General features: G+C 40.6%; 1 protein-coding gene across 11 annotated transcripts in view; it reads right to left on the bottom strand.

Moving 5' to 3' along the window:
* The window catches only part of L3MBTL3 (L3MBTL histone methyl-lysine binding protein 3), a 151987-nt gene that overhangs the window by 47587 nt on the left and 78100 nt on the right, over positions 1–26300 (bottom strand). For all 11 annotated transcript variants that reach the window (XM_073337277.1, XM_073337281.1, XM_073337276.1 and 8 more), the window contains 5 exons: positions 20841–20917; positions 15173–15258; positions 11485–11595; positions 9742–9856; positions 188–290 (listed from right to left, as the gene is read on the bottom strand). In XM_073337277.1, coding sequence (XP_073193378.1) covers positions 188–290; positions 9742–9856; positions 11485–11595; positions 15173–15258; positions 20841–20917 — 492 coding nt within the window. The remainder of the gene's footprint in view (positions 1–187; positions 291–9741; positions 9857–11484; positions 11596–15172; positions 15259–20840; positions 20918–26300) is intronic.

Raw genomic sequence — 26300 nt, 5'->3', positions numbered from 1 at the left:
ACAGATTGTTGATGTTAATTTCTACATGCTCACCATAGCAACTGAAGTCAACGTGGATCTAATTTTTTTCCAGCTAGGCTCTGCTTTCTTGAGAACAGCAATTTAAAAAAAAGTATATGCAGCTCTCTTTCTAAATGATATAAACATATCAAGCAACAGTTAAGCTACAACTTTTTATAGCACATACCTGTGATGGCCCATGTGTCTTGCTCGTTTTATGTGTCCAACTCCTTTGCATCCTGCAGTAGGGCATCCTCCATGTTCTAAAGCTTCCACTAATTCCAAGGGACCTATATATTCGGACATACGAGAAATTAGAAAAGTTATGTAAATTTACACACAAGCAAGAACTGGAGGATTACATTAACACATGGAGATGTAAATAGGTACACACCACACAACTTAAAGTACTTATTTAAATGATTTTGCAGAAGTATGATGGAGACTAATGCAATATGTTTTAAAGAGGAAATAAAAATGTCCTGTGTAAATGAACCTCTATAGAAAAACTACATAATTAATAGTCCATAAAAAAGTACACACAATTTAGAGCATGTTTTATTTGTAATATCTTTTAGATTAATCACACTGCAGCTGTAACAATGTTATTTTGAAAGAGCAGAGAGTCAAACTAAGACTTCCTATTGTGCTTAAAGACAGAGATCTGTTCATAATGGATATTGATCTTTGAGGTTCTTAGTTTGAATTTTCCAATAAATGAAGAGGTGGAAATCGATGAAGACAACATTAGTAAGAGCAAGTCATAAATGCATTTTTGACAGCTTACTCCACTGAACTTTTGGGAATATCTGGTTTTCATCAATGGATAATACATCGAGGATTTTAGAGTAGCAGCCGTGTTAGTCTGTATTCGCGAAAAGAAAAGGAGTACTTGTGGCACCTTAGAGTACTTAGAGTGCCACAAGTACTCCTTTTCTTTTTACATTGAGGATTGTGGAGGCTTTGAAGAATATGACTAGACTTTAGGTTTGGTACTCAATCAAACAAGCAATACACGATCCATGATGTCAGCAAGTCAGACACTGAAATTCTCCAGTTTAGCAGATGGAGAAATCTCTTCTGAACAGCAGCAAACATGAATTGTTTTTAGTATTTTTCTTTCTTGAAAAACACACACACACACGCATTCAGACATACACATGAAAGACAAGATTTACTTAAAGAAATCTTCCTACATGACATACATATTTTCACTCACAGCAAAACAAGAGTGTGTGAGAAAGAGAGAGATTTAATTCTCAGCCATATTCCAAAAATACACTTTTTTGGAACTCATTTCATGTTACTCTGATTCCAGTGGAGTCACACTGGTGTAATGGTGGCTTAAATGGTGTAATGGAATGGAGAACTGAGCTTCTTATCTTGTTTACATTAAAAAACAAAGTCCATAACCACAATGCAATATTTAAAAAAAAAAAACAAAAAAAAATCCACACACAAACGCAACCAGACAGACATCATACACAGAGCTGGATTTTGTGAGTGAATTTGTGTAGCTAACTTTCTTTCACAACTACCTTAATTGTGCATGTGAATGGCTAACTAGATGAAAACCCTGTCTTGCACACACACAAATCAGATACAGAAATGCAGATGCATTTTTAGCATGCATTAGGCACCTGAACTTTGGAACAGTCAGGCCCAGAGTATCCAACAGGTTAATATTAATCTCACCTCTGATTTAAATAACTTTCAAGGATGTTGTTGATAACATCCACAGTGCAGCACATTAAATAGCAGAAATACTATTCCTATTATCGATAAAAAGTTTAGTCAAATTCCTCTGTTCTGCCCTGTCCCAGATAACAGTCCAGGTGGAACCTGAGTGTTAACTCCAGTGCCAGAAGCAACAAAAAAATAAAACTGTTTCTTTGGGTGGAAGTTTGCTCCTGCTAACAAGTTCTTACGGAGGTCAGCCTAGCAGTCAGCGTTAGAACAATGTTCATCCATGGACAGGATCCTAGAGCAGTCTCTAGGAGCTGGAATTGCTGAAAAGTCAGTGCATTCTGTGTAATACTAGGGAAATTCCAGAAGACTGGAAGAGTGCTAATGTTGTGTCAATATTCAAAAAGGACAAGCTGGATAACCTGATTAACTATAATCCACTTAGCCTGATAACAACCCCAGCCAAAACAACAGAAAGGTTGACATGGGATTAAATTAATAAAGAATTAAAGGACATGGATATAATTAATGCCCGACAACATGATTTCGTGGAAAATAGATCTTTGTCGAACAAAACTGATTGCATTTTTTGGTGAGATTACAAGTTTGGTTGATAAAGGCAACTACATGGATGTAATATACTTAGATTTTTGTATGGCATCTGACTTGGTACTGAACAACATTCTCATTAAAAATTAGCACCATACAACATCAATACTGCACATGTTAAATGGATTAAGAACTGGCTAGCAGAGATCTGAGAAAGTAGTTGCAATGGGGATCATCAAATATGGGTGTTTTTAGTAGTGTTCCACAAGGATCAGTTCCAGGCCTGAGGTAATTCAACATTACCGTCTATAATTTGGAAGTAAATGTAAAACCACTGCTGATCAAATTTGTAACAATCTTAAATGAATCAAACAGTAACACAGAATCTCTACAGATGGAAGTTCCATGCTTGAATAATAAGAGCATAGCAGTAGGAATATACTACTGACCACCTGACCCAAGATGGTGGCGGTGACTGGGAAATGCTTAGGGTGGTTAAAGAGGTTACAAAAAACAGAAAATTCAGTAATAATGAGAGATTTCAACTATTCCACGGTTTGGCAACCTTCAGAAGTGGTGTGCCAAGTCTTCATTTATTCAATCCAATTTAAGGTTTCGCGTGCCGGTAATACATTCTAACGTTTTTAGAAGGTCTCTTTCTATAAGTCTATAATATATAACTAAACTATTGTTGTATGTAAAGTAAATAAGGTTTTTAAAATGTTTAAGAAGCTTCTTTTAAAATTAAACTAAAATGCAGAGCCCCCTGGACCGGTGGCCAGGACCCGGGCAGGGTGAGTGCCACTGAAAATCAGCTCACGTGCCGCCTTTGGTACGCGTGCCATATGTTGTCTACCCCTCAACTATTCCCATATTGACTGAATACATGTCGCCTCAGGATGGGATGGAGAGATAAAATTTCTAACCACCATTAATGACAGCTTCTTGGAGCAGCAAGTCCTGGAACCCACAAGGGGAGAGGCAATTCTTGATTTAGTCCTAAGTGGCACACAGGATCTGGTCCAAGAGGTGAACAGACCTAAATAATTTGATAATAGCAACCATAATGTAATTAAATTTAACATCTTTGTAGGGGGAAAAATACCACAGAAACACACCACGGTAGCATTTAACTTCAAAAGGGGGAACTACACAAAAATGAGGAGGCTAGTTAAACGGAAATTAAAAGGAATAGTCATGAGAGTGAAATGCCTGCAAGCTGCATGGAAACTTTTTAAAATTACTGTAATAGAGGTTCCAATTATATGCATACCCCAAATTAAAAAAAAAAAAACAACAGTAAGAGGACCAAAAAAAACCCGCCAGCATGGCTAAACAGAGTAAAAGTGATAGATAGAGACAAAAAGACATCTTTTAAACTCTGGAAATCAAATCCTACTACAGAAAATAGAAAGAAACAAACTCTGGCAAGTCAGGTGTAAAAGTATAATTAGGCAGGCAAAAAAGAATCTGAAGAGTAATTAGCATAAGAGACAAAAACTAAAAGCATTTTTTTTTTTAAAGTACATCAGAATCATGAAGGATGTTACACATTAGTGGGGCCATTGGATGATGCAGGTGCTTAAGGCGCACTGAAGGAACACAAGGACCTTGCAGAGAAACTAAATGAATTTTTGCATTGGTCTTCACTGGAGAGGATGTGAGAGAGATTCCCACAGCTAAGCCATTTTTTTTTTTTAGGTGACAGTTCTGAGGAACTGTCCCACATTGAGGTGTCAATAGAGGTGATTATGGAAACACTGATAAATTAAACAGTAATAACTCATCACCAGCAGATGGTATTCACCCAAGAATTCTGAAGGAACTCAAATATGAAATCGCTGAACCACTGACTGCAGTATGTAACCTAATGCTTAAATCATTCTCTGTACCACATGACTGGAGGATAGCTAATGTAATGCATATTTTAAAAAAGGCTCCAAGAGGCAATCCTGGCAATTACAGGCCAATAAGCCTAACTTCAGTATCAGAAAATTGGTTGAAAATATAGTAACTAACAGAATTATTAAACACATAGATGAAAAAGTGCTGGAGAAGAGTCAACATGGCTTTTGTAAAGGGAAATCATGCCTCACCATGCCTCTTTGGGGAGTAGGGGATCCACAAACATGTGGACAAGTGTGATCCAGTGCATATAGTGTACTTGGACTTTCAGAAAGCCTTTGACAAGGTCCCTCACCAAAAGCTTTTAAGCAAAATAAGCAATCATGGGATAAGAGAGAAGATCCTCTCACAGACCAGTAACTGGTAAAAGATAGGAAAAACAATGGGTAAGAATAAATTATCAGTTTTTACAGTCGAGAGAGGTAAATGATGGGGTCCCCCAAGGATCTGTCCTGGGACCAATGTCATTCAACGTATTCATAAATGATCTGAAAAAGGGGTAAACAGTAAGGTAGCATAGTTTGCAGACAATACTAAATTATCAAGATAGTTAAGTCCAAAGCAGACTGCAAAGAGTTACAAAGGCATCTCTCACAAAACTGGGTGACTGGGCAAGAAAATGAAAGATGAAATTCAATGTTAATAAATGCAAAGTAATGAATGTTGGAAAAACATAATCCCAACTATATACACACAACAATGGGGTCCAAATTAGCTGTTGCCACTTGGAGTCATCATGGATAGTTCTCTGAAAACATCTACTCAATGTGCAACAGCAGTCAAAAAAAAAATCTAACAATGTTAGGAACCATTAGGAAACCGAGAGATAAGACAGGTAATATCATATTGCCACTACATAAATCCATGTTACGCCCAGACCTTGAATACTGTGTACAGTTCTTGTCACCCCAGCTCAAAAAAAATATATTAGAAATGGAAAAGGTACAGAGAGGGGCAACAAAAATGATTAGGGATATGGAACATCTTCAATATGAGAAGAGATTAATAAGACTGAGACTGTTCATTTTAGAAAACAGATGACCAAGGGAAGGATATGATAGAGGTGTATAAAATAATGACTGGTGTGGAGAAAGTGAATTAGGAAGTGTTATTTACCCTTTCAAATAATACCAGAATTAGGGGTCACCCAATGAATTTAATAGATGGTAGGTTTAAAACAAACATAAGGAAATACTACACACAATGCACAGTCAACCTATGGAACTCACTACCACGGGAAGTTGTGAAGGCCAAAAGTATCACTGGGTTCAAAAAAGAATTAGAGAAGTTCATGGAGGATAGGTCCATCAATGGCTATTAGCCAAGATGGTCAGGGTTGCAACCCCCTGCTCTATGTGTCCCTAAACCTGTGACTGCTAGAAGCTGGGACTGGACTAACTGATAAACTGCCATGTTCTGTTCAGTCCCTCAGAAGCATCTGGCAGCAACCACTGTCTGAAGACAGGATACTGGGCTACATGGACCATTGGTCTGACTCAAGATGGCCATTCTTATGTAAGCAATTCAACATAAGCTTCCAGTGAGATACTATGTCAAGAAGAGCTCATATGATCCTTGGATGTATAAACAGGGGAGTAGTGATTAGGAGTAAGAAGGTGATTTTGGATCAGTATATGGCTTTGGTGAGACCGATTCTGGAATACTGTGTACAATTCTGATGCCCACATTTTAAAAAGAATGTTGAAAACCTGGAGAGCATGCAGAAAAGAGAGACAAAAATGATTCAAGAATTGGACAAAATGCCTTACTGTGAGAAATGTAAAGAGCTCAATCTGTTTTATTTATCAAAAAGAAGCCTCCGAGTGGCTAAGCACCTTCACAGGGACAAAAATCCCAGGACTAAAGGGCTCTTTAATTTAGCACAGAAAGACTTAATAAGAACCAATGGTTGGGAGCTGATGCCAGAGAAATTCAAACTAGAAATTAGGCAGTTATTTACAACAGAGAGGGTGATTAACTACTGGAACAAACTACCAAGGGAAGTGGTATATTTCTCCATCTTTTGGAATACTCAAATCAAGACTAGATGCCTTTTCTGGAAGATATGCTTTAGTAAAATACAAATTACTCGTCTTAATAGCGGTAAATGGATGAGGTTTAATGTCCTATGAGATACAGTTCAGACTACATTATTTAACAATCTCTTTGGGCCTCCACCTATTTATTCAGTTTAGTCATGAGCAATATTGATGAGTTCCATATGGAGCCATAATTAATCATGCAAAACTGGTGCAAGGACTGGGAGTAGAACAGGAAAATTAAAGGCCTGAGAAGAGGCCTTGGGAGGATAACAACAAGCAAAGCAAACTTTCTAATGCCCACAGCCACATGACAGTGGTTGCTGAGTAGAAAATGGCTGCTATATTTGCCTTTAAAGTCACTGCCTAATGACACTCTTTAGTTCATTATTTTGTAAAGCATGTTGAAATGCCCTGAGTATGAAAGGCAAATACAAAATCTAATTCTATTCTGCTCAATCCCAATACTCATCAACATAATGACGCAATCCAATAAAGAAAACAATAAGCCAAATACTGAAGAAAATAGCCCTTAAATTGTCACTTCAATCACTCTCACATCTTTCATTAAATAGATACCTGCAAGTCACTGCTCTAATAATCAAACTGTTCACGATCTACAACTGACCATGGTGAGCTTACAACTGGTGATAAATTTAGTGTCAATAATTAGAGATTTAGCAGTTCAAAAAATAAAACAAAAACGCCTTGTCTCTGATTTACTGCTGCAGTTGCACACATTTCAAATGACCAAATTGGCATTTCTCTACTTCTTGGGAAATGATCTGATTGCTAGCTAGAGCAGAGGTGAATTTCAGATAAATCTGGAACCAGATGAAATTTAGACATTTGGGGTTTGGATATGAATTTATGATTTCAAAAACAAACAAAAACCAAGTATTCCTTGACTGTATACTTTGTGGGACTGGCCACTATCAGAGATAGGGTACTATACCTGATGGACCACTGTGCTGATCCAGTATGGCAATTCCTATATTCCATTATTTGTACGTCTATAAAAGAGAAAGGAATCCTGCACCTACACTGAGCCAGCTGAGGGTCAGAGCCATAGGGCCAAATTCTATGCTCGTGTAAATGGGCATAGTTCTATTCATTTCAGGGGTAAGCATCAGGCGACTATGAGGAGACAGTGCATTGAGGAGTAGTGTCCTCATCCTCCCTCGCCTCTTATTCCTCAAAGATCTCCTGCTGCTGGGGAATGGTCTGAGGTGGCAGAAACTGAACTTCCCTCTCATCCCAGTGGGCTAGGCCCAGAGCCCTAGAAAACTGCTGACAGTAAGCAGCCCAGGATCCCAGTATGATCACTGGGGGTGTCATACGGCAGAGGTGATGGCATCCAGAGTTGATCCCACCACTTGTGATGACTTGCACTGGACTCTTCTCTGTATCTATGACCCACGTAGAAAGTGTTCCTTTAAGGATGGGCGGGGGAACCCTGTGCAGAGACTGACGAGACTGAATGGACTGAGTGAAAGTCCCCTCTGCCATCCTCCTCAGAGCACTGGAGGAGCCCCAACTGAAAATGGTGGTGAACTGGGTGGTGTTGATGATAAATTGGGTCTGGAGACCGAACTAGTGTTGGTACACGGGATCCTTGGTGCCCATGATCTGTGAGAACTGCGGTTCCTCTGCTAAAGCTAAGTCCTTCAAGAATCAAAATTCCTGAGGCACCGAATGGGACACCAGTACCGATGCGATGGTCTCTCTGGAAGCCAACAGTACCAATGGTTTAGAACTCTCCACGGGAGATACTGGTGGAAGAGATGCATCTTATCTGGCAGAATGTTTCTCCTGGTCATCCCCGGTCAGTACAGAGGCTCGCTTAGAGCCATGTTTGCTCTTGTAAGAGCTTCTTGGTTTTCCAGCCCTAGTGGTACCAGAGGAACCTGCAGCTTCCATCGTACCAGATCTAGAAATTGACGATTCCAACACCGCTGACTTAGGAGACTGAGATCTCTTTGGAGCAGACTCTTTATGGGGCAAGTCACAGCCCCTCTTCTTGGGGCCTCTGAAGGTCTCTGAGGTCTCTCCCTTCTTGGGGGAGTGATGAGCCAAGGTCAAAAGGGTATTAGATCTTCCCAGAGACTGGAATATGGGGGGTTCCCCTGATCTGGTTCCAATGTGGGACAAAGGGAGTGCTCCATCATCCGAAGCCTCAGTTTGATCTCCTGGTTCTTGCTGGCCCTACATTTCAGGAGTAAGCAGAAGTTCACACATTCTGCAGAATGTGTGATTCTCCACAGCAGTGGATGCAGTTGGAGTGGTCATCAATCCAAACCTCCCAGCAAGTGAGGCAATGGCTGAAGCCTTGGGAGCTGGACATACCCTCTTAAGGAGGCAAGTCTCTCTGATAGGAGAAGAGAGGAAAAGAGGTACTCCTCTCGCTAAAACTAAAATCTAACTATCAACTAAAAACTACTACTAAGATTAAAAAAGGATTCTAATAAGATGAGGCATGCTGGAAGAGGACAAGTATTTGAGAGCTTCATAAACATTAACGGATATATTTTCACAAAATCTCTGTGAAATGAGGGAGTATTATCATCCCCACTTAACAGATAGGGAGCTGAAGGGCAGAGAAATAAATCAAGAGTATCCTGGGTGCCCAATTTGAGACATCTAGGACTTGATTTTTCTGCTTACTTAGCATTCTATATGATTGATTTCAGTAATAGATGTGAGTGCTCAGCGCTTCCGCAAATCAGACCCAAGGTCTCAAGTCAATCATCCAGAAAATGAAGAACACGTGAAAAGCTTGGATTAAGTGACTGGACTAGCGTCACACACAAACTCTGTGGCACAGACAGGGATAGAATCCAATTCTCCAGAGCAGTATTGAACTGACTAAGCCGTGAGATTGGCCTCTCTAATCCTATGCCTCATTCATTAGACACTTTCCAACTTTCACAAGAAGTGAAAGAATGGTCCTATACAGTCTCCTTCACTACACAACCTTGATTCATCCTTCTAGCACATCCATTCTGTGCAGGAGCTCACAGACTATGTCCACTCTATGTCTCTGGTAGAATCCCTTTCAAACCGGCAGCTTCAAGCCCCCTTTGCAGGCCTGGAGCACAAAAGGGACTAAACCTACTTTGAGCATCTGGCACCACATTTTAATCAAGTGCCTTTTCAAAAAGTCTGCACCGTGTAGGGCCTCGAAAACAAGTTAACATTCCAAAATATGGAGAGAGGACCCAGGGACAAAATCCTGGCCCAACTAAAGTCAATAAGAGTTTTGCCACTCATTTCAGTAGGGTCAGGAATTCCCCATAGATTCTTCTAGTATACAAGTGTAATTCTTATGCATAATTGTTAAATTTCATTTACAAGATCAGTGAAGTCACCTCTTAAAAAGCAATTAATTATGCCAAATCTCAATAAATTATGCGTTTTGTTATAAACATCACATCTACTTATTTTATATTGCATACACCAACTGCTGCCTTCCTATGAACTGGGTCACAGAGAAAGCATTACACAAATTACACATGCCCCTCACCATAATTTTAAAATTATACCATCTTATGATTTCTCTTACTAAGAGGAGGCTGAAGAGGGTGTCCAGTTTTTGCACACCAGCCTGCGGGATGGATATCGGGGCTATCCGCATCAGTCCAATAATCATAAATACTATCCCAGCCATCAAAGTGCACCTAAAAGCAAAAGAAAAACCATCAGAAAAATTCTTTATAAAGTCATTTTACCTCAACAATCTTCCAAAATGTTAGGCTTTATAATGTCAGCTTCTTTAGAGAAATAACATGAGAAAACTGTAGACATTACACAGCTGTATAAACTAGATTTTGGGCATTAGTCTGCTTCCACTGAAGAGAAAGGAAGTTTGTTGTTTACTTAAGTGGGAGCAAAATGGGTCTCTGTGTGTGTTACACTGTCAGGCTCAAAATATACATGTACATTTAGACAGTTATAATGTTTATGTATATACACTAACACTTTAAGGGCCAAATTATGTCCTCCCTCTCTCTCAAAGGGCTCTAAACATTTAGAACAGTCAAATTCCTATTTTAAACAGGAGTTAACCCAGTACATAGAATTTGTAAAGGGCCTCTGCACAAGGATGAATTTCACCACCCCCAAAAACAAAGGGATCTATAGCAATTGTAAAATTTGACTATTAAGGGTAAGGAATTAAATCAGATGAGAGACCGAACTGTGATTCTGTAGACGATAATCACTGATTTTCTTCAGGTTGGAACCAAAGATCTGCAACTCTAACTAACTTACTTAAATTATTGTACTAATGAAGACCTTGGATCTGTATTTCTTATGATCTTATTTATAAAATGTACATAAAAGGCTATTTCAATATACAATATGAAGTTAATTAAACTGCAAGGGTCACAAATATTGACATTTTAATATATTAGACTGGATATTTTTTTGACAGGACCAAACTAATTTATGCAGAAAATATGTAGGTGTGCAGATATTAATTTTGATGACTTCACACCCTTTGTTAATTTGGATTCAAAATGAAATGTCAATTGCATTTGCTGCCTGAAATATCATGTATGCATAAGAACTCTCCGCACACTGTAGAAAGAAATATCCTTCATATTCATTTAGCTAGTGAGCATTCCAGAAAATGCCAGTATTTTAACAGTTAAAAGACTCAATAAGTAAAATGATTTATAAACCAAAGTAGAAAATAACCCAGACATACAAGTCTTCTGAAAAAACAGCAAACCCTTTAGCAAACATCATTTGAAATTAATCCAATCTAAAGTCCAGAATTAATATAAGTTTCTACACCTCAGAAGCTCCTGACAGGGAGAAAGGAAATCTTTATTTATTCATTCATTCTTTTTAGATTTCCCTGTCTCACTTGGGCTTTTGCAGGGTGGAAATTATAGAGAAAGATTTTATTCATCTATCCCAAATATTTTATGAGCCCTAATACAAAAATCACAGCAATCTTTTGATATTGGGTATTATTAAGTCATCAACATTCTTCTATAAAACAACTTTTATCTCAACTATTCCCAATGCAATTTCCCAACACACTCATCCTTTATTCCTTAGCTTCTATTTCAGCACATCACTGACTAAAAAAACAATAGAAATGCCCCTTCCAAAGAAATTACTTGTGTATTAATCAGTAAGGAGGATGAGAGTGAGTTTAGCAGTGCATCAGTGTGATTCATATCTTCCTGTGCAAACTATCAAGGTCCTCAATTTTGGAACTTCAGTATTTATTTTACAAAACAGTCAACATGCTGTAAACAGGACGTCCAATTTAGAGAGAGAGAGATTGACTTACTTTTATCCTGTGGTCATCAATATCTACAACAGTTGCTACTCTGATAAGTACTGGATTCCTCTTGTCAACTACCTCAAGTTTCATATTTTTCTGAAATCCATGAGATGGTTTCTACAATGAGAGATGATGGGTATTTCAATGAAACGTAAAAAAACTGTTATAAAATATAAGGGCAATCATTCCCCTCCAAAAAAAATCCAAACCAAAACATAAAAACTGTTGTATTAAAATAACTTAGTCTAGAAAAATAATTTACTTCTCTAGGAGTTTAGTCTCATCACTTCAAGCCTCCCAGGTAAATAAAATCACCATTAATGCTGTAAAGATCTTTAATGCTATAAGTTTCCCCTAAACACTCTAGAAATGTTTTTAGAGCATTTCCACCTCTATGAAACAGCATACTGCACAATAATTCTACATATTGTATCTCCTTACACTCACACACTTTCATCATAGATCAAATGGCACTTTAAATTATTATTACATTTACAAGTTTGCCATAGAGGTTACAGTGTGACCCAAGGGCCTCTTGAGGCCAACTAGCAGATAGCGCAGGGATGCATAAGAGTTACAGGAATCCCATGGGTCTGGTATTTACATAATAGTTCACCAAAGAGTGTCATAAAGTCTCTACTGAAAGCCTGTGTCACAATGGTCAACATTGTCTTTGAAAAATGTATGTGCAGGTAGCATGTAAGGAGACACGTTTATGTATTAGAAATTATGTTCTTAAAGTCTTGAAGTTAAAGGCAGGTTCCACCAGACAGGTGATGGGAGATATGCATTTCCCTGCCATTGCGTAACTTACAATGCAAGTCTATCTGCATACTGAGTCAAATGCTAAAGAAGATTTTGTGGAGTCATCAGGAGAAGAAAATTAACAGGAAGAGGTAAACAGTGGTGGGGTGGGGGACCCCTGTTTACAGGAGAAGAACAAAGGACAGGTCTAATACATCTAGGGATTCAGGGAGATGCTCTGGCATCCTTGGTCTTATGAAAGCCATCCTGGTTGAAAAATGCTGCGAGGAGGACTTTGGGTAACCAGAAAGGAGTACTTGTGGTACCTTAGAGACTAACAAATTTATTTGAGCATAAGCTTTCGTGAACTACAGCTCACTTCACTGGATGCATTCAGTGGAAAATACAGTGGGGAGATTTATATACATAGAGAACATGAAGCAATGGGTGTTACCATACACACTGTAAGGAGAGTGATCACTTAAGGTGAGCTATTACCAGCAGGAGAGCGGGGGTGGGAGGGGGGGAGGGGGGACACCTTTTGTAGTGATAATCAAGGTGGGCCATTTCCAGCAGTTGACAAGAATGTCTGAGGAACAGTGGGGGGTGGGGGGGAGATAAACATGGGGAAATAGTTTTACTTTGTGTAATGACCCATCCACTCCCAGTCTCTATTCAAGCCTAAGTTAATTGGATCCAGTTTGCAAATTAATTCCAATTCAGCAGTCTCTTGTTGGTTTTGAAGTTTTTTTGTTGAAGAATTGCAACTTTTAGGTCTGTAATCGAGTGACCAGAGAGATTGAAGTGTTCTCCAACTGGTTTTTGAATGTTATAATTCTTGATGTCTGATTTGTGTCCATTTATTCCTTTACGTAGAGACTGTCCAGTTTGACCAATGCACATGGCAGAGGGGCATTGCTGGCACATATCACATTGGTAGATGTGCAGGTGAATGAGCTTCTGATAGTGTGGCTGATGTGATTAGGCCCTGTGATGGTGTCCCCTGAATAGATATGTGGACACAGTTGGCAATGGATAGGTTCCTGAGTGAGTGGTTCTGTTGTGTGGTGTGTGGTTGCTGGTGAGTATTTGCTTCAGGTTGGGGGGCTGTCTGTATCGCTTGCCCTGGCCACTGCTGTGGTAGCGGCGGCAGTGGCTGGGGGCCCCGGGGCCCTTTTATATTGCCCAGGCCCCTGGGCAATTGCCCCTTTTGCCCCCAGGTCGGCATGCGTGCTCCAGGGGCATGCTTGGAGAATATCTATCACTAACCTGCAAACTGATGGCAGTGCCTGTGTGGACTGAGAAGGGAGTACTTGTGTTGCCTGTGGCAAGTGGAGTTGGGGAGCTGATCCCTGGCAGGCACAGACAAGGCTTCTTCATGCAGGTGACATCAAGGTGCCTCACAACCCTGGGTATCCCAAGGAAGCATCACACATGGTAATTGTGAATCTGACTAGTCAGTGACGAGCCCACCCAGAAGTGGTACCTCCTGTCCCATGGGGCTCGCCCCGGCTCCATAGGTGCTAGAGTCAGCAAAGGCCAAAAGGCCATAGCCCTCCCCACTTTATAAAACAGGGAATTCAGCGCACCCTACTTTTTAAAACCTGGCTGGAAGGAGCACACTATGGCACAGGCCAGCTGGCCAACATCCTAAATGCCGGCAGCAGGCCCTCACCTACCGGCTGCCAAAACCCCAGTGGTGGTCCCTCTCAGTAGCGGGGACCAACTGGGTCTGGGAAGCAGAAAGGACCCACTACCTGAAGACCTTGCGCTCACCAACAGGAGAGTAAGGTAAGGAGTTGGGGGAGGCAGAGTGTTAGACTGTTGGGAGTAGGGGAAAGGCAGGGGCTCCAGGAGGGTCAGACTGCTGTGAGGGGGCTCCCTCCAAGGCTCTGGGGGGAGGGCCTTGGCTCCCCACTTTTGCAGTCCTTCTGGCACCCATGTCTGGGTCCACTCTGGGCATTGCAAGGTGGTGCATGTGGTCACACTGCTACATAGGTTTAGCACATCCGCCCCTCTATAGAAGGAAATGGAAGGGTGGATGCGTCAAATGTGAGTGGTGCTGTGACCATGTGATCACAGCACCCGAACTGCAGAGCCAGGCCAGCTCCACAAGACAGGAGCCACTGCTGAAGGGTGAGTGCAGGATGTAGTCACTAGCCAAACCTCTCCCCTGCTACATGCTGGGCCTCGTCTTTCTACACGCGTACTACATAATCCACTTATTCTGCCCCACCCTCCCTCTCCCAAAAAGAATACGACTGTAAGAAAAGGCAGGGCAGGGATGAACGAGGATAGGGGAGGTTAGAAGATGTGTTACTACCTGGAACTTCTCATGGTCACCAGCCCCACGGCCATGAGTGAGGACTCCCCTCCACACAACAAATGCATGCAACATCTCACTTGGCTTGGCTATTCTGGATGAAAACTCAGGATTTGGCCATGCTTGTTAAAATTTTGTAGTGAAAAGTGTTGTAAGCCAGTAACTAAACCTCAGTGAACTACAGCAGATGGCTGGAATTCTGGGCTAGCACCACATTTCTGCTTTAGTTTAATGAATTTCTTAGCAACGTGATAGTATTCAAAAATGTTGGACTTGAACCTCAGAAGCTCACAAAAACAGACAGAAGGTCAGCCTAGGGAGCCACGAATTTCATGTCTATTGTTCGCTCCGATAACGATGCCTTCTACTTTCTTGAATAAGCCACTTGTCTTGTTGTGCCTGTAACGTGGAGACAATAATACTCACTCACCTCTCCCCGAGGTGTGCTGGGAGGACTCATTAGCTAGCTAAGTATTATTAGTATAAATTAGTCAAAAGTCTCAGGATTTATAGTGATGAAAAATTTTCTGATTTCTCACAGTAATTTCAAAACTCACATAAAAAAATAAAACATCTACTGTACATTAGCTAATTGGACGCATGAACACTATGTAAACATTCTCTCACCACTTTAAAAGCCCTTGCAGGTGCAGGTAAAGAATTGGTTTCTTCCAAATATTTTTCCCAAGAAAAATGTTTGGCATGTGGATAATCTAATAGAAAAAAATATAAAAGCAAGGTTTAATGATGTCATATAAGTATTATGATGTAACATACATTACAGCACATTAATCTAGAGAATTCATAATAAGGCAAGTAAATATTTGTTATAATATTTTATAAATCTAAAGAATAAATAAAGCAACTACAATAAGCAGCACTTATCTGAACATTCTAGCTGCCTATGACACATACTCCCTATTAATCAAAGAAATAGAAACCCCACAACACACAATACTGAGTGACCAGCAGCACAAAAATAAACTACAACTGCTCTGGATTTGAGAAGGTAAGTAACAAAGATTGGAAGTCTATCCACTTCTATGCATTCAAGACAGTGCTTCACCCTTAATCCTGTATTCTACAGGTTTAAGGTTATTGTGCCAATACTAATCAGAATGTACAATAGTCATGTATCAGTTTAAAATGTATGTGACCATCTACCAACTTTCATTTTTAAGTGAAGTTGTTTCAACCAAAACTATTGTCATACTTTCTAAATTTAGGATATCTCTGATACAGACATCATGGTTTGTGGGGCGGAGGAGGAGGACTCATTCTAAGAAAATGAGATTGTCCTGTTTAATATGTCTTACACCAATAAAGTGTTTTCTTTTAAAGAACAAAGAGTGCTTGCCCATGACGTTGTATAAGAACTAAATGTTTAAGTGTTGACTCATGACATGACAGTGAATTTACACCAGTATCTTGTGTTTTATGAAGTTTGCCAAATAACAAGTTGTAATTAACTTATTGGCAGATTCGAATTTTACAGTACATGTTCAGGTTGTTCTGTAAGTAGCTTTGTGCTCTAGAATTTGATGCCTCAAAATGTTTCATGACTTCCCCAGGCTGCTGAGCAGTAGGATATTTCTCAACTTGGTAAGTAGGTCTAGCTGGCTAAGTACAGTTTTCCATGTTGTCAGGCCACAGATGTCTGTGATCTGTGCTTTCATTATCCCACATGGCAGCAAAACTTATGCCCTTAGCTTCAAATCCTCTATCTTCAACACCAAATGAATGCAGAATTGGCCAATATACCTTTTATTTTACTATTCTCAGTCATACACAGATTTTTTGTTTCTAAACAAAGTTACATAAAAGCTTTTGCAATGGTACCATATTAGTGACATTCAAAAAGGGTTTCTAAACAAGGAATATCTGTTTTCTCACTACAAATCTATGAAACAACAGTGCATGGGGTGGGAGAATTGGAGAGCAAAAACTTGAATTTTCTGAATAAAGATATGTAAGTCACAAACCGTCTTCACAGAGAAAAGCACAGTATTTGTAATGAGGTCCTACATAGTCACATAGCTAGTGCAGCAGTTCATGTTCTGCAAAAATGACTTCCTTTCACTGAAACTCTCCTACAGGATGCATGAAAAACATTCTGGATGATATCTCTCACCACAGTTCCCTGACTTCATTTTATTTAATGGAACATTCCTCTGATTCCTGCAAAGTTCAACGCCTCGAAAATATAAACCTCCTCCAACTTGCTGAAGGCCTCCTAGGTGTGGGTTGTACTTTCCTTCCTGTATATGACTGTAAATGTACTCTCTGAAACTGCCACACTTGTCTCTTGGTGCAGTCAAACACTAATGTTATATCTGCGGCTCCTTCCAGGCTGAGTTCTATTTTTGCAAACAATATTCAGCAGGCCCCCTTAACTCTGGATTTCTGTTTCTGAACACACAATGATCTCTGAGTGCTTCTCTTAGATGCCAACCAAAATGGCAGGTTGTGAACAGCTGTCTAAGATAAGCCAGGAAATCAAATAGGCTTTCCTATTTTCTATTTCTTTTGATTTCTTAAGTGAATCTCAGACCTCTTAGCTAGGAATTTAGTTGGGGGAACATATTGCTTTTTAAATAATTCAGCCAAGTCCTCCTAGTTCATATATCTCAGTTCCTAAAAGAAAAGTCTTTGAGGACTACAAATGCCTCACTTTCCAAACAGAGATGAAGAATGGAAATTTTTATTAAGATTCTTCAACACCATCAGCATAGAAATACTGCTGAGACCTTTGTACATAAAATGGTTACATCGCATTAGGGGTGACAGATCGTTCAATGGTTTGAGCATTGGTCTGCTAAACCCAGTCTTGTGAGTTCAATCCTTGAGGGGGCCACTTAGGAATCTGGGGAAAAAACTGGGGATTGGTCCTGCTCTGAGCAGGGGGTTGGACTAGACGACCTCCTGAAGTCCCTTCCAACCCTGATATTCTATGATTAAATCCTACACATTTTACATCATCAGAGGGATTCATCAACTTCCCCACAAATTATCATTTTCCTCTTTTCTTCTCAGACAGATCTCTTGCCTCACTGCTAACATGGCAATTGCCTTGTTATTTCTCCAAATCCAATAAGTTTTTTATTAGATCAGACTTTAATTGGATCAGAATAAGAAAAAACAAACAAACAAACAAAAAATGAACAGAGCTAGCACACTCAGAGGTTTCCTTGGTTACAAGCTACATGCAGCTAATTTCATTCTTGGGTATCCAAACAAGCTCTAACCAGTGGCAATTACTGCTAAAAGACAAGAATTGTTTTTAAACTCTGGCACACAGAATGTTCCAGACCTTAAAGGGGCAGTAACCACACACAGTCACCACCGTTCTCAAAGTTTTACTTTAACAGACAGAATGACTGACTCTAAATCACATACATTCTACAAGAAAGAAATCTCCAAGTTTTTTCCATTAATTCTCTCATGGTTATTTTTATACCGAATATTCTAGAATTATTTACATAAATTTGGAAGACCAACAGGCACTACAGACCTGTCTCAAAGGAATTTAACAACTTTGCTAAACAGCACTTCTTTTTACAAGCTATAGCTCAAGCTACTTTCTATGGAATAGTCTTAATGATCTCCAGTATGGAGGGGATTCCAGTTAATCCAACACACAATATCCCAAAATAAATGCTTGCTTTCTTGTTTTCAGTAAGCGCTCTCTCTCTCTATTGCATGCTCACTCTCACCCTGGTTTCCTTTCTTTCTGAGAGTCCTTACCACTTTTGTTCCCTTGATTACACAGGGCTAGCCACCCACTTATCCACTAAGACCCAGATTTTTAAAGGTATTTTGGTATACCTGCGCTCATCTCGGTTGATGTAAGAACTTGAAATCTCATTTTCCAAAAGTATTTCGGTACTTGATATAGTAACATTAATGATGCATGCACAAATTTAGTATCTTTTTGTGCTATATTAATGAGACAGTTATCCATCAAGATATGCCATGGGAATTTGGAGATGGTTGAAAAGGAAAACAGAATAAAACAAATCACTCGGTTCCTTCTCTATTTCTTTTCTCTATGAAGTTCTCTTTTGCTTTGCTTTTATCTATATATTTTTTCTCCTTATTTCTTTTTGCGTGATGGGCTGAATTTACTTACAGGTTCTGGAGTCTTGGTGCTGAAAATTGTGAGAGATATTGCAATGACATGCAATATCTTCAGGGACTATACTGTATTAAATGTATACAATGGTTTATGTACAATTGTATTCTACTCCAAGGGGAAGAATTACCACAGCTACTAAACTATTTAGAGAGTTACCACCCCCTGGAGTAGTTTGCATACTGGTTCAAGCTGGATTTTCCAGAGAATAGGAGACAAAGAAAGGACTTTTGGCATAAAAGGATGACCTTGAATTTACACAAGGTCTTCCTGTGATCCAGCAAAAAGACAGGACTTTCTGCCCATGGGGCAATCCATGTGGAAGGGTTGGAAGGATTTTGACCTACTAGAGCCCCATACGACTGATGGGTGACCTAAGGTAAGCTTTTAGCATGCATATAGGAACTTCTATTGTGTTTATGTTTTCCTTGTAATGCTTTTACCTTAAGAATAAATGTGCTTGCTTAGAAAGAACCATGGTAATGTCACAGAGTCCTTGGTGGGATTAGGCAGCCCAGTGGCTAGCACATATAGGGCCACCTCCCTAAGGGCAGGTCTTGCAGTCCAGACCCTCTTTTAATCAGAGGTGTGGTGAGGTGGGCAGTGAGGGGAGCCCAGGCCCACCCACTCCACCAGGCTTTGACCCAGCTAGGAGGGTCAACAGTGTTTGGCCCTCAAAGGTGCCCTCTGAGTTACCCCCCCGACCACTTCCTATTGTCTGCTGTTCTCACTCTTCCCCCCTTCCCACTCTTCCCCCAGCTTCCAGTTGAAATATAAGGTGACAAGCAAAAGAAAAGGCAATCAAACCCTCAGATCCAACTGGGCTCAGCATACAGTCTTAGTCCCTTGTGGAAGCTTCTCTGGCACTTTTGTCAGGAGCCTTTTGGGTAGCCTTTCTGTCCTCCTCCCCAGCCTCCCCGTTTCTGAGCTGGATTGCTCCCTTTTCAACCCTTCCTTCAGCTGGAGCATGCTCTACAGGGCTGGTGCTACCTGGGCCCAGTACTGTCCTTTAACCTCTTCCAGCCCAGTGTGGGGTTTGTATACGCCATCACCGGTAACTTGTAACTGCTTGCAATACACTGTTCATAGCCCTTGGAGAGAAAGCAAAGAACAGGTGCTACCCTCTAGGCAGCGTAAGGTGGGGAGCTGTACAGCCCTAAAAACTCCTGGTTGAAGGGAGTAGGATAAAGGTCTCTATTCAGTGACAGGTGATGGCTGCAAACTTGAGATCTGACTGGGAACTCTGGGAGTGGCCCACAAAGGGGGTGGGAGGGAGATATGGCTGCAATTACCTGAAACTGTGACAAAAATATCAATAGCATATATGCCAGGTTTACAGAGTTGTTGCATTAGACAAATATCTGCATGCGAACCAAATCTGGAAGTTAGACCCTTCCACATGGGTTGCCCTCCACTGGACAGAAAGTCTGTCTGTTTGCTGGATCAGAAGGAAGACCTTGTGTAAATTCAAGCTCATATTTTCATACCAAAGGTCCTTTCTTTGTTTCATAGACTCTGGAAAACCCACCTTGAAGCAGTATGCAAACTGTTCCGGGAAATGGGGGGGGATAAACTCTCTAGATAAGACTCAGATGGTCCACCTTAATCATTTGCCATTGTTTTTAGTTACTGTAGGAGCTGTGGTAATCCTTCCCCATTTATACATTTAATACAATATAGTCCCCAAAGAGATTGCATGGCATTGCAATATCTCTCACAATTTTCAGCACCAAGACTCCAGAACCTGTAAGCAAATTCAGCCCATCACATAAAAAGAAACAAGGAGAAAAAAATATAGAGGCAAAGAAAAGCAAAAGAGAACACGAGAGAGAAAAAGTAGAAAAGAGGTAGACAGGCTATTTGTCTCATTCTATTTCACTTTTTGACCATCTCTAGGCTTTTCCCTGGGAATATCTTGTATGGATAACTGTCTCATTAATTCAGCACAGAAAGATATCAAATTTGTGCATGCATCATTCAATTTAATATATCAAGTGCTTGTAAATAGACCACTTCAGGCCCCTCCAAATACCAATTCTTAATTATAAGTAGAGTATTTCAATGGAGCTGTCATAATGTGTGTTATGAGCCTTGGCCAATGCTGTTGCTAGCTACATTTTCTTTAATTCTTTCAGTTGGGTAGTACTGAAGTGTAGTACAAACCTGGAGGGGTGATGAGAGTTCTTCTATGTTCTTTACACCATCCAATGGGATGAATGTGTGGGCTAGCTGCCTCACACCTGGAGGGGAAAAAGTGATTGAAAAATGCATTCATCATTTTGTTGTCTGGGCATGCACACAAGTTTTTTTTTATTTTTTCCCCTAAAAATGCAGAATTATTTAACAAATCCAAAATAAATTATGATAAATTTAACTCAAAATATAAATTTTAACTGTAACAAAAACATATCAATATACCTCATTCAATCTTACCCCATAAGAGTGAGCATAAGACCTTTGCAACATTTTTGAAAGGTCAGTGACCCAATTATACTGGACCAACAAGGACAGCAAATTCCAAGGAAAACTCCTCCACTGAGGAGCCCCCTCACCAGTTCCCACATATTCAAATCTTGAGATTCTTAGCACAACATGTCAGCCCATCTCAAGCATCCCAGTAATGCATTCAGAAAGAATTGGGGTCTTGTGAGGCCACTCTGAGGGGTTTAGAGTGTGGGAGGAGGTACTGGCTCTGGGCTGGGGATGTGGGCTCCAGGGTGGGGCCAGAAATGACAGGTTCTGGGTGCGGAAGGGGGCTCCTGGCTGGGGCAGAGAGTTGAGATGCAGGGGGAAGGCGAGTGCTCCGGCTGGGGGTCTGGGTTCTGGGCTGGGGCCAAGTGTTTGGAGTGTGGGAGGGGTCTCAGGGCTGGGGATTGTGGGCTCTGGGAGGGAGTTTGGGTGCGGGAGAGGATTCTGACCTGGGGCAGGGGGTTGAGGTGCAGGAGGGGGCTCGGGGTGCCTCAGGCGGCTCCCAGGAAGTGGGTGGCATGTCACTCTGGTTCCTAAGCAGAGCGGTGGCCAGGGGGCTCTATGTGCTGCTCCCAACTGCTGGAGCCACCCCCACAGCTCCCATTGGCCATGGTTCCTGACCAATGGGAGCTGAGGAGCTGGTGCTGGGGGTGGCAAGTGGAGTCCCCCTGTCCGCCCCTCTGTCTAGGAGCTGAAGAGACATGGTGACCACTTCCTGGGAGCTGCGCGGAGCTGGGCACAGAGCCTGCCTACCCTGCTGGCACTGCAGCCAACTGGACTTTTAGTGGCCTGGTCAGTTGTGCTGACTGGAGCCACTAGGGTCCCTTGTCGACCGGATGTTCCGGTTGAAAACCAGATGCCTGGCAACCGTTGTCTGCCCATGTGGCTCCTATTGCAAGGTTGGGGTCTATATGATAATATCTATTTTCTTCACATGGTTAGGAATTCTGGAAAGTGTCAGCATCCTAAGGGTTAACATTTCACATACATACATATATGTGTGTGAATAGCAGTAAGTAAAAAAAAATCAGTTTGTTATTCTATAATCTCCAACATCCTTACTTCCTATGGAACACAGAGGGGTTTACCCTGTTGTTATCATAGGGAGGAAGACTTCTGCATGAGTTGAAGGTATATCCAGACCCTGATGTCTAAACATGTCAGATATCTTACCATATTGCCTCCACTTATTGATTTCAATGGGCAACTGAGCACACAAAAGAACACAGGACTGAACCATTGGCTATATTACGATAACTACATTGACTTTGAGCTTGTGCTACATAAAGCAAAAGTAAAGAAATATTTTCTTATTCAGAATTTAAAGAAAAGACCTTAAAGTACACTGATGTTTTAAAAGTGATTTTACATGACAAATAGATGAAGTCCAGTGTAGGTGGATTTAATTGTGTACGTTAAATAATGGAAATGCAAGCAGGGTATCTCATTACCATCATCACACAGCAAGTACTGTTTCAGATTTCTGCTTACAGATTTTAGACCTAATGCTGAAATACCTGTCTAGGGTAATTTTTTTTGAATTTTTTTTTTAATAATATAAAACTGAACAGCTGCACCAGTATTTCTCTATGCTAACTTCAAATATATCAAGCCCTAGAGGAAAAAGTACTCTCTAGAAACAAAGGCTTTATTACAACAGCAAAGGATGCAACTGATATCAAGTGTACCAACATTTTGTCCTTTACAAAAAAATGCATAAAATACGTTTTATGTATTTAAGTTTATTATTTATACAGCACTTTATTTATTCCACTTTAAAAATGCCCTGTTTTTTTATTTTGAAAATATGGTACTTTTGTGTCAACACTTTTTAGGGTTGTGAAGTTCCCAAAGGTTCACATTCTATCTCCATTAGTTGGTCTTTTACACCTAACTCAGAAAAGCTCTGCCTGGAGCAGTTCTAAGAAAGTCAGAGTTATGCCTCCTTCAAATGCATCTCTTTGTCTCTCTCTCTCACACACACACACACTCTCTTCCCTTCTCTCTACAGAGACGTCAGAGAGGAAAGAAGTAAAGAACAGTAGGACTAACAGGTATTCTCTCTCCCAAATCCATTAAGGGGCTGGGCCAGGGGAGTTTGCAAAGACTGAGCCATTACCTCATTGGACTCATTGCATTGATGCTGCCTGAAGAGCTCTGGAGTAAAATATTCAAAAGCACATAAACTACTTAAGAGCTTATGTTCCACTTTCAAAAGACTCCTAAGCATCTAAGTCACTTTTGATACTGAGACATAGTCACTTTATCACTGTGTGATGAGTAAAATAAGTGTGGGAAAAATGGACAATTTTTAAAGTATCCTATTAACATTGCCTCTGAGCACCTTACTGTCATTTTAAAAAATGAGAAATATTGACAAATAAAATGGCCGACTTTTATCTTAAGTAGGACATACAGCATTCTTTCGAGGGACAGCTGTGGTCTAGTAGACTGAGTACATAACTTGAAGGCAAGAATGCTAGATTCTATTCTCAATTTTGTCACTCAGGCCAGTCATTCAGATTTAAGGCCATAAGAGACCACCAGATTACCTACTCTGACCTCCTGTAAACCACAGGCCAACCAATACCACCCAACACACTAAACCCTCCACCCAAAATTAGACCATGGATTACAGCCCACAAGAGAGCAGACTCTTGAATGCCACAAGCACAGAACAGGAAGGACTGAGGTGCACCAATGCCTCAGCCCCTCGCAGTGGCTAAGTGAGATATACATAGATTATCCTGGCAAGTGACCCTCACCCACAACTGCAGAGGAAGGCCCCAAAACCCCCCAAATTGCAGCCAATCTGACCCAGGAAAAAATTCCTTGTCAACCCCACAGCTTTGTAAAACACTTAATCCAGAAGCACTGTGCAAAAGCAATGGGAAGGTTAGTAACTAGTAATCTGAGTTTGAGTACACTGCCTCTGCAAATCCACTATCTTTTGAACTGTAATGTGGCAAGCACAGGATCTTTCATAAAGCAGTGCAGTTGTGGCATGTACTCGCCCAAATAAAGGATCCCAAAGTTCAGAACAAGATTATAAAGGTCATACAAACCATATCATGTAAAACCTGTCTCTTTGTTAGTGCCAGTCCCTACAGTAAACAATGTTTAACAAGAGCCAAAACCATCGCTGGAGGGGAGGGATAGGATACAGAAGGACCTAGACAAATTGAAGGATTGGGCCAAAAGAAATCTGATGAGGTTCAATAAGGATAAGTGCAGGGTCCTGCACTTAGGATGGAAGAATCCAATGCACCGCTACAGACTAGGGACCGAATGGCTAGGCAGCAGTTCTGCGGAAAAGGACCTAGGGGTGACAGTGGACGAGAAGCTGGATATGAGTCAGCAGTGTGCCCTTGTTGCCAAGAAGGCCAATGGCATTTTGGGATGTATAAGTAGGGGCATAGCGAGCAGATCGAGGGACGTGACCGTTCCCCTCTATTCGACATTGGTGAGGCCTCATCTGGAGTACTGTGTCCAGTTTTGGGCCCCACACTACAAGAAGGATGTGGATAAATTGGAGAGAGTCCAGCGAAGGGCAACAAAAATGATTAGGGGTCTGGAACACATGAGTTATGAGGAGAGGCTGAGGGAGCTGGGATTGTTTAGCCTGCAGAAGAGAAGAATGAGGGGGGATTTGATAGCTGCTTTCAACTACCTGAAAGGGGGTTCCAAAGAGGATGGCTCTAGACTGTTCTCAATGGTAGCAGATGACAGAACGAGGAGTAATGGTCTCAAGTTGCAGTGGGGGAGGTTTAGATTGGATATTAGGAAAAACTTTTTCACTAAGAGGGTGGTGAAACACTGGAATGCGTTACCTAGGGAGGTGGTAGAATCTCCTTCCTTAGAGGTTTTTAAGGTCAGGCTTGACAAAGCCCTGGCTGGGATGATTTAACTGGGAATTGGTCCTGCTTTGAGCAGGGGGTTGGACTAGATGACCTTCTGGGGTCCCTTCCAACCCTGATATTCTATGATTCTATGATCACTGAAACCCAGTTGGATCTATAATACAACAAGAGCAGAGAGCAAACTATAACGTTGTTTCTTATTTTTATAAAATCTAACAATTTTAAAATGTGGCTAAACAGAACAAAAATGCAAACAGTAAATACATGGAGAGGTGGCTTCCTTGCCAGCAGTTTATCATGTTAAGGAAAGAGCTGAAGGTGGCTGGGACTGTGAATTCCTTTATAGACTCTTCTCAAACGTCTGGATCCATAAGGGAACATGCAGATATCCGAACTTTCCATATGGGGGCAAGCGAATATATGCTCATGACAACAGGTCATGCGCATTCTCAAGAACAAAGCACTATAGCCACAACTCTGGAGGAAGAAATATTTTTTCTATCTTGCGTATTCATTTTCCCTGTGATTTTTGTCTTGCATGTCACTGTTGCATAGCCACAGCTCAATAATTAAATTCAGACTGTAAGAGACAGAAACTAAATGACTGTAAATTCTTTTCAGAAAAAAATATCAAATAAAATATGCCTTCACTGAAAGGTATGGATAGCACTGTTTTATTTTATAACTGACCCAGTTTTTTTCAAAATATGCTAAATGTGTTACATTATTTTTGCTGTTCTGAATTAACTGCCAATTTCCCCACTGGATAAAATTTTATTTTGATATTTAGGATTTGCACCAGAAATACTCATATTAAATGTATATACTATTGGCTGTACAGCAGATATGATTTTGTTAACAATTGTAATTTCTATAAACACCCATAACAGTGCATTATAATTAACAAATAGAACTACACTGTAAGTATGGCTATTTATACAACTTCTCTGACGCTATCATACTGATATACAGTAGCCAAGCCAGCTATGCATAAAAAAGAAGCCATCTTATAGCCCCATCTAGTGCTTCAGTGCTAGCATTTCACCATAAATATTATATTAATACCAGGTTTCAGAGTAGCAGCCGTGTTAGTCTGTATTCGCAAAAAGAAAAGGAGGACTTGTGGCACCTTAGAGACTAACCAATTTATTTGAGCATAAGCTTCATCAGATGCAAGTGAGCTGTAGCTCACGAAAGCTTATGCTCAAATAAATTGGTTAGTCTCTAAGGTGCCACAAGTACTCCTTTTCTTTATATTAATACCAAACATGTTCAAAACTGGTTATGCTCCAGG

Source organism: Lepidochelys kempii, chromosome 3 (assembly GCF_965140265.1).
Source record: "Lepidochelys kempii isolate rLepKem1 chromosome 3, rLepKem1.hap2, whole genome shotgun sequence".
Lineage (NCBI taxonomy): Eukaryota > Metazoa > Chordata > Testudines > Cheloniidae > Lepidochelys > Lepidochelys kempii.
This window is presented reverse-complemented; position numbering and strand designations above follow the sequence as displayed.